Here is a 9,596-nt window from a genome sequence, read left to right as displayed (position 1 = left end):
CACACACACACACACACACACACACTTACAAACTCAGCTATATATATATATATATATATATCATTGCCTCTGTTCACACTCTGTTGTAAATCACTAACTACATTAACTGCATATAGTAAATAATTTGCAAAATTATATATATATATACACATATATATTTATATATATATACACACACATATGTAATATTTACCATTTTTCTCCTGTTTTCCTGCTCTTTTGTAAACGATGGTGGTGGACAAGGGGGAGGAGCTAATGGTTTGGAACTGATTGATGTTTTATTTTCTTCATGAACTCTGCGAGCATATTCTGCTTGTCTTTGACGTTTCTCAAGCTGAAATCAACATTTTAAACTTGATGACAAAGATAATTCACAATTCTTAGACATTATAATAGTTCACTTCATCTATATTCAGAGAGTAAGATATTAGATGAATCAAATCTAGTTCTTTCAATTAATCTTGCTGATGTCACTGAGAATAGCATGACTACTACAAAATTCAATTTCTTGTCACCTATAAATCATTGGTAATGCCATTGCTAACCTACTTCTAAATGTTGTGAGAAGACAAGGAATTTTAATTGATAAAATTACATTAATAGCTAAGAAGAATCATTTACTTAATGATTAATTCTGGTAAAATAGTAAAAAAACAACTCTGGATATGTTTCAGTATTATTAGAATTCTTCAGAGAAGTATAGTTTTTAATGGCCTTGAATACATTGTGTGTATTAGATCATGTGTGAGTGTGCACAAATATTTGAGTAATAAATGTTGGATGGTTAAATAAATAAGATACTGGTCCTCTTACTCTCAAGAACCTTGGTTCAAATCCGCTACAAGCATTTCATTATAGTTCAGAGATTGTTATTTTTATTTATATTGTCATTGCTGATAATAGGTACCAGATCATCTAGGAATGATAACTTCAATAACAGACTACTGTCCAATTCAGAAAGAGATTCATCCTAGATCCACTTCACCCTATGAAGCAGAATATAAACTCTAACAACATGTATAAGTGGAATAGCAGTTTATTAAATTTACTTGTAGTTGTGTGTGTGTGTGTGTGTGTGTGTGGTATGTATGTGTGTGGTGTGTGTGTGTTTACATATATGCACATGTTTATGTGTGTGTGTGTGTGTGTGTGTGCGTGCGTGTGTGTGTATGTGTGTGTGTGTTTGGATGTGTTTAGATGTACATAAATATTTTAGAAATTCAGATCTCACCTTTTCTTTCAAGTTCTCACTATCAAGATCAGGTCCAAGTCTTCCTAACTTCACCTCTTTCTGCATTTTTCTGTAATCTTCAACTGTGTACACTTTATACTTAAAGTTTGCATTGCGCAACTTCTGGTATCGGCCCATATAACTGGTATCTTCATCAGTTTTCAGTAATCTCTCATCAGATCCATGCAAACTATTTTTCAGGAAATTTCCTTCACCTGTGTCAATATCTTTTTCCTTCAGTAATTCAGAACTCAGCAAAAACTATGAATTACACAAATAAAACAATTAATGTATACTTCAAACAGAATGACTGAGACATGTTTATATTACAACAGCAAAGCAGGAATTTTTTCTTTTAAATTATTTTATCCAAAGAAAGAGGTGTCCGAAGCTGTCATCGGTTTCTCTGAGACTGGTTACATCGATGTCAATGATCTACAGGAACTGGCTGCAAGCTAACAGCAGCAGGAAAAAAAAAAAAAAAAACAAGCAGGGAGAAAATTTGAGAAGGAGGCATAGCTGTGCAATTAAGAAGTTTGTTTTGCAATCATGTGGTTCTGGGTTCAGTCCCACTGCATGACACCCTGGGCAAGTGCCTTCTACTAAAGCCCTAGAATGACCAATTCCTTGTGAGTGAATTTAGTAGACAGAAACTGTGGAAACTCATCATATATGTATGTGTGTGTGTCTGAGTTTGTCCCTGCTACTGTTTGATAGCTCAGTATTGGTTTGTTTACGTTCCTGTAACTTAGCGGTTCAGCAAAAGGGGCTGATAGAATACCAGACTTAAAATGGTAATTTCTGTGCTGGGGTCTATATATATATATATATATATATATATATATACATCAGGCATGGCTGTGTGGTAAAAAAATTTGTTTCGTAGCCACATGGTTCCAGGTTCACTCCCACAGCATAGTACCTTAGGTAAGTGTCTTCTACAAGAGCCATGAGCCAACCAAAGCCTTATGAGTGGATTTCATAAATGGAAACTGAAAGAAGCTTGTCGTATATATATCATTATCATCATCATTTAATGTCTGTTGTCACTGCATGTGTGCTTTTACATGGCACCACACGGGCATTTTTATGTGGCACCACACAGGTGCTTTTACGTGGTACCTCATGGGCACTTTTAAATGACATTAAACAGGCACTTAAACGTAACACTGCCACAAGTGTCTTTTTTGAGGTGGGGGGTCTTCATTTTTTTCCTTCCTTTTTTGTTTTTTGGCTTCTTTTTTTAGTTTCCTTTTTTTCCTCCTGCTTCTTCCATTTTGTCAGGTTTTTCTGTAGTCGAAGGGGGGAGGCCTTCATCTTCATCCTTTGTTTTTGATGTGCCGCACTTTACTCTTATGTGGCCTTTTTTGCCACACTTGTAGTAGCGCGGCTTCCTCCCCTCAACCTGTATTTTTAATATAGTTTTTAATATAATTTCATCCCTGATTACCATTCAATCGGGGATTTCTTCAAGGACCACCGGTGTGACCTGAATCAAAATTTCTATGTTCTGACCCAAAATTTCTATGTTCTGACCCAGCCAATTTTGGAGTGGGCAGAATGTGTAATTTGCAAAATGCTGATTTTATCTTCTCTGCTGTATCAGAGCACCACAATTATCTAATGTATGTCTACCACTGGTGGCACTTCTTCGATTTTGATCTGAGACGTTCTACATCCTAGATACGAGGGTAGCAATGCCACTTCTGTAGTTTTCAGTGTTGTGACTGAATGTTGTTTTGCCATTTCTGCATCCTTAGAGTAAACCTCTATGCAGGCAAATCCTTTGCCTCAGGGTACGTAGGTAATATCATTCCAAAGTGGTCCGAGGCACTTTTCAATTTTTTCTTTCTCCAATATGGCAATCTTTTTTCTGTTACATCAAACATTTGTAGACGATAGTCCTATTATCTCTTTGATTAGTAACTTCACTTCGTGGGGAGATGCGAACATCTCTTCCATCCACTGTGAGCATGCCATAACATGCCTGATAGTCTGTTCTGGGCACGTTTACATTCATGTATGCCACATAGGTGATTTCCACATAGTTTTTTTTCTCACCATTGTTATTGACCTCCATGGACACAATGATTCTCCAACAATAAAACAGTTCACAAAAAAACAGTATTTTTCCCTCCAGTTCAAAATTTCAAATCCTTCTCCCATAGGGGAGGCAAACAATTTTTCAAAAAAGTCCATAAATAACAATTTTTCCAGATAATACGGCACACAAAAGATCAACTGTAAACTCACCAGCCTGCTACCAAAATGCTCATTGTGCATACAACACTCTTCTGATATCTCCAGCACGCATGCGTATTTATACATTTCAGAACCGTTCATTTATCTTTTCACAGGGGTGTTCAGATTCCACCACAACACTCATTTCTTTATTAGCCACTGAGGGCCCAAACAACCAGTTAATTGTTTGACCACCACATTAAACAAAATGGTCAGTTATTTAGTTGGTTAGATATTTAACCAACTGACTAATAAAAAAGAAGGGACATTGAACCTGTGTGTCTGTATTTATTATTGGCATAACGACCCTCCCAAGGCACAATATTTCCATATATGTTGAATAGAATAGAATAAAGGTAAAAGTAAGCAAACAATTGGTATCAAGTCAGATTATATATATATATATATATGTGTGTGTATATATAATATATATATATATATATATATATATATGTGTGTGTGTGTGTGTGTATAATATATATATATATATATATATATATATATATACATACAATCAGATATTACAATAGTAAATTAAGATATTATGATATATTGAATACATTATAATATAGGTGGCTATAGCAATTCAAACCAAAAAAGCAAAATTCATAAGTAAGGGTACAAAACAGTACTTGCAATTGCTAGAAATAAGACCAAAAATATATAACTCGAATAGTCACACAAAATCACCAATCTCTGAATATCTCATGAGGTTGGTGATTTTGTGTGGTTATTTGAGTTATATTTTTTAGCTCTTATTTCTAGCAATTGCAGGTACTATTTTGCATCCTTACTTACACATACACACACACATTATTATTATTATTATTATTATTATTATTATTCAGTAGTTTTATTTTTTTAACGTGCTTTCACTTCACTACCGAGCGCAGCTCTGTGCGCCTTGGGTATGTGCTGTGGTTTGCTGTGGTGCTCTTATGTTTACTGTATTGAAAGTGTTTTGCGTAGAATGTGTGCAGTACCCAGTAGTGCAATTTTCTGTATGTTATATATATTTGTAAGTTCTGGTGTTTTATTATTATTATTATTATTATTATTATTAATATTATTATTATCATTATCATTATCATTATTATTATTATTATTATTAATGATATTATTATTATCATTATTATCATTATCATTATCATCATCATCATCATCATCATCATCATCATCATCATCATCATTATTATTATTATTATTATTATTATTATTATATATGCAAGATGCAGTGAATAAATTGTCATCTAAATTATGCAAAAATGAAAATGACATTGACATCTCATTTTAACAGATATATTTATTTACATAAAATTACATTAAAATATCTTGAAATACTAAAGAGTAAATTTATTCAATAAAATTGCTATTGGCTTCAACCATGGCCTCCAGATGACTTTGGGATCTCATGCAGCTCTTCTGGACAGTCTCCTTGTTTAAGTTGGTGAATGCTATCATAATCCTTGCCTTCAGTTCATCTTTGGTGTTACAAGGAGTTTTGTTGGTCTCTCACTCAACTGCACCCCACACATAATAATCAAGGGGGCTGCAGTCTGGGGAGTTAGGTGGCCAGATGTTAGGGGTGATGTCGTCGCAGAAATTGTCTGACAGCCATTACTGGGTTCTCCTGTTTGTGTGGCATGGTGCAGAGTCCTGTTGCCAGACATAGGGTCTTCCAGCAGCCACCCTTTTGACCCAGGGCAGCACTCCCTCTTTCAGGCACTTGATGTAAGCCTCCGTGTCGAGTCTGAGGCCGTGTGAAAAGACGAATGGAGGCATAACATCACCATCACTAGTGATCACTCCAAACACTATGATGTTGGCTGGATGTTTGATTTTCATCACCCTCAGCACATGTTTTGGGGACATGGCTAGCCAATGTTTGTTGTGTGTGTTCACCATCTGATCCTGGCAAAAGTTTTACTCATCTGAGAAAAACTAAAGAATGTTTGGATGGAGGGGATATTTGAGTTTGTTTAAAAGCTTCGTAGCATGGTCTTTCCTCTTGTCCTTGATGACTTGGGATAAAAATTGGCCCTTTTTCATCTTGTATGAGGAATTCCGAATGTCTTCATGCACTACCTGCTTAATAAGAAATAAAGACGCTCCCAAGTCTCTGGCAATGGACCTGATTGACTTGGAGGGATTGTTGTCAACCATGGCCTGGATCTCACCAAGAAATTCAGGAGTTCTTTTCTGATCATTCTGATTAGAGTCAGTTTTCTGAGCTGCCGTACCTTTGTAATCATCATTAGACTATCCAACTCTTTCTAGATCCTCTGCACTCTCCTCAGATTGATACTCAAACACTCTGAAATGTTCGTATTGGAGCTTCTGTTGTGAATGCCAAGCAGCACAGCATGTCATTTCCAAATTTCTGGCAGAGTGAATTGTGTCATGGTATTGTTTTTTTCACAGATGGTGCCCAACTGACCCTACTATACTGTGTAGTCAAAAAATCAAAAACAAACAATATGCATGCATGAAATTAAAAATATAAAATGGTAATAATTTACCCATCACACTGTGAATATATATATATATATATATATATAGATATAAAGATATAGATACAGACATACATACATACATATATACATGCATACATACATACATACATACATACATACATATACATACAGACATTAACATATTGACAAAACTAGAGAGTTACAAGAGTTTAGATCATAAGAGATCAATAAACAATCAGTTGAGGAATGTTCATAACAGATGTAATATATGTTGGTATTCTCCCAGAACAGTTATGAGTAAGTCTAAGTTATTTATATTTGACAGTAGATTAAGGTAGATAGAATCGAAAGATGGATGAGAAGAAGGAAGATGTCACTTTATAGCTGTTTCACAAATCTATTCTATCATTGGAGGAAAAGTGAACTAGGGCTTTGGTAGAAAATAAAGATATATTAACGGTAGATGTACAGAAGTGTGCCTAAAAGGAGAGAAGCAGAGAATATAAGTTCTTAATAAGTGGAAGACAGGTGGAACCTAATATATAAGCTGAGAGATAGATGTATAAAGGTCTAGAATCAAAGGAAGATATGTACAAAGTAATAACAATGCTAGTATGTGTAGAGAAAAGAGATACTTAGTAGGATGGTGTGGATTCGACAATGTGTAGAATTGCAGTAGCAGAGGGGTGAATAATTGGACTTATTAGTTAGCTAGACTAGCCAGAGGGGGCAGTATGAAGTGGAACATTTAAATTTCAGAGTAGGGAGATGAGTTACCAAAATAAAGTATATTTAAGAATGACTGGCTGTGTAGTGGGTTGGTCAGTGTGATGTGTGCAGGTAGGAAAGGGTTAAGCTAAATAGCTGAGGAAAGAGAGGTTAAGGAAAAGATAAACAGTTATAAATCATCTTATTATGATGGAATTTATGGGATTTGTTCAGCTGATAGGAAACTATTTATAGACTATAGCATATTCAATGAGGGCAGTGAGTACACTTTATATGTACACAATTGTTGATAGCTACCTGAATAATTAATGTATCGTAAGAATGAAGATTTAATACTTAAAATTACAAATTAAATAAAAAAAAAAAATGAGTATGGATTAATTTGAGTATAAAAGTAGCATAGGATAATAAACAGTAAGATTTTAAAATTGGTATATTAACTGACAATATCAATAAGTGTGCACTCAAATCATCATCATCATCGTTTAACATTCGCTTTCCATGCTGGCATGGGTTGGACGGTTTGACTGAGGGCTGGCAAGCCAGAAGGCTGCACCAGGCTCCAATCTGATCTGGCAAAGTTTCTACAGCTGTATGTCCTTCCTAACACTAACCACTCTGAGAGTGTAGTGGGTGCTTCTTACATGCCACCAGCATGCTTGAATGGTGCTTGTTACAACCACACTCGAACGGTGCTTTTTATGTGCCACCGGTACGGGACCAGTCAGCCGGCACTAGCATCAACCACACTCGAATGGTGCTTTTTACGTGCCACTGGTATGGGTGCCAATCAAGCGGTAATGTCATCAGCCATGACAATGACTTCACTTGACTCAACAGGTCTTCGCAAGCGCAGTTTATTGCCCAATGGTTGAAGGGTACTCTTAAATGGGCCGATAATGCTGTACTGGCATAGGCTACAGTTATGATCTTACTTGGCTTGCCGTGTCTTCTCAAGCACAGCATATCTCCAAGGGTATCGATCGCTTGTCATCGCCTCCATGAGGCCCAACATTTGAAGGTTGTGTGCTTCACCACCTCATCCCATGTCTACCTGGGTCTACCTCTTCCACAGGTTCCTTCTACTGCTAGGGTGTGATGATTTTCACACAGCTGTCCTCATCCATATGCAACACATGACCATACCAGCACAGTCATCTCTCCTGCACACCACATCTGATGCTTCTTCTCTCAGGGCACTTACACTATGTTGTGTATGCACACTAACATTACACATCCAGCAGAGCATACTAGCTTCATTCCTTACACATGTCCTCAGCAGTCATGGCCCATGTTTCACTGCCATGTAGCAAGGCTGTTCGCACACATGCGTCATACAGTCTACCTTTCACTATGAGCGAGAGGCCCTTTGTTACTAGCAGAGGTAGGAGCTCTCTGAACTTTGCCCAGGCTATTCTTATACTAGCAACTACACTCTCAGAGCATCCACCCTCCCTACTGACTTGGTCACCTAGGTAACGAAAGCTATCAACTACTTCTAGTTTTTCTCCCTGGCATATGACAGAAGCGGTTTTCTGCACATTTTCAGTGTTTATTGCCCCTGAGCAATTCGCCACACACAAAAACTATCTTCCCAGTTAGCTGGAATTTCAAGTAGAATGTAGAGTGATATAATGAATTGTGGAAGCTGGTATTTGTTATATGAAGTTCACATAAAGATAATTTTAGAACTGGGGAAGAAATTAATGATTTCAGAGATGGAGGTAGGCAAAATAACTATCGTAGTATAAAGTGAGGAACGGGAGAGTGCACAATGGATTAAATTTAATATAGATGAAATAAACACGTATGTCAAACTGAGTACCAATTGTATCTACCTATTTTCTTATGTCATCAGATTAACACCACACAACCACGCCAGTCTGGGAATTGACGCCACAATCTTGAGATTGTGAGTGCAACACCTTAACCATTAAGCCACCTGCTTTCACCTGTGTGTGTGTGTGTGTGTGTGTGCGTGTGTGAGAGAGAGAGAGAGAGAGAGAGAAAGAGATGGTATGTGTGTATATGTGTGACTATAAGTGCATGTATGTTTGTCTCCTTGTCTTCACATTGCTTGAGTGGTCATTCATTTCCAATATCTAATGTGTGTGTATGTGTGTGTGTGTATGTGTGTGTATGTGTTTGTGTGTGTGTGTGTGTTTGTGTGTGTGTGTGTATTATATAAGGCATAAAAATTCTGTAACATTATTTGCAGGATTCAAACAGTATTTGTTGTAAACTGTATAGTTGTGCTATCATCTGACAAACCCCATAACTTTCGTACATGAAGAAATGAAAATCTCAGCATTCCTTTATCCCCACTTTTAGAATATAAACTTGCCCCCCTCTATACCTTAAACTTTTCATTTGGTACAAAGCCACACCCCGTCAAAACTACTCCCCACCTCACAGTTGAGGGCTTCTTGTCTTGCACAGTACTTGGCAATCTTGTTGGTGCTGGTACCATGTAAAAAGTACTGGTACCATGTAAAAAGTACTGGTACCATGTAAAAAGTACTGGTACCATGTAAAAAGTACTGGTGCCACTTAAAAAGCACTGGTTCTGGTGCCATGTAAAAAACACGAGGGCTGGTGCCACATAAAAAGCACAGGTGTTGGTGCTATGTAAAAAGCATCCAGTACACTCTGTAAAGTGGTTGGCATTAGGAAGAGTGTTGCTGCTTCGTGTAGAAATCCTGGCAGGCAGGGTCATAATCACCACTGTGACAAGGAGTGGCTGTGTAGTAAGTAGCTTGCTTACCAACCACATGGTTCCGGGTTCAGTCCCACTGCGTGGCACCTTGGGCAAGTGTCTTCTACTATAGCCTCGGGCCGACCAATGCCTTGTGAATGGATTTGGTAGATGGAAACTGAAAGAAGCCTATCATATATATGTATATCTATATATATATATATAT

General features: G+C 37.0%; 1 protein-coding gene across 2 annotated transcripts in view; it reads right to left on the bottom strand.

Annotated features, from left to right (window-relative positions):
• LOC106876064 (uncharacterized) overlaps window positions 1-9,596 on the bottom strand; it is a 26,409-nt gene that overhangs the window by 2,026 nt on the left and 14,787 nt on the right. For both annotated transcript variants that reach the window (XM_052968356.1, XM_014924469.2), the window contains exons 3-4: window positions 1,232-1,492; window positions 194-334 (exon numbers count right to left, since the gene is read on the bottom strand). In XM_052968356.1, coding sequence (XP_052824316.1) covers window positions 194-334; window positions 1,232-1,492 — 402 coding nt within the window. The remainder of the gene's footprint in view (window positions 1-193; window positions 335-1,231; window positions 1,493-9,596) is intronic.

Source organism: Octopus bimaculoides, chromosome 5, assembly GCF_001194135.2.
Source record: "Octopus bimaculoides isolate UCB-OBI-ISO-001 chromosome 5, ASM119413v2, whole genome shotgun sequence".
Classification (NCBI taxonomy): Eukaryota; Metazoa; Mollusca; class Cephalopoda; order Octopoda; family Octopodidae; genus Octopus; species Octopus bimaculoides.
The sequence above is the reverse complement of the archived record's forward strand: the minus strand, read 5'-3'. Positions and strand labels throughout refer to the sequence as shown.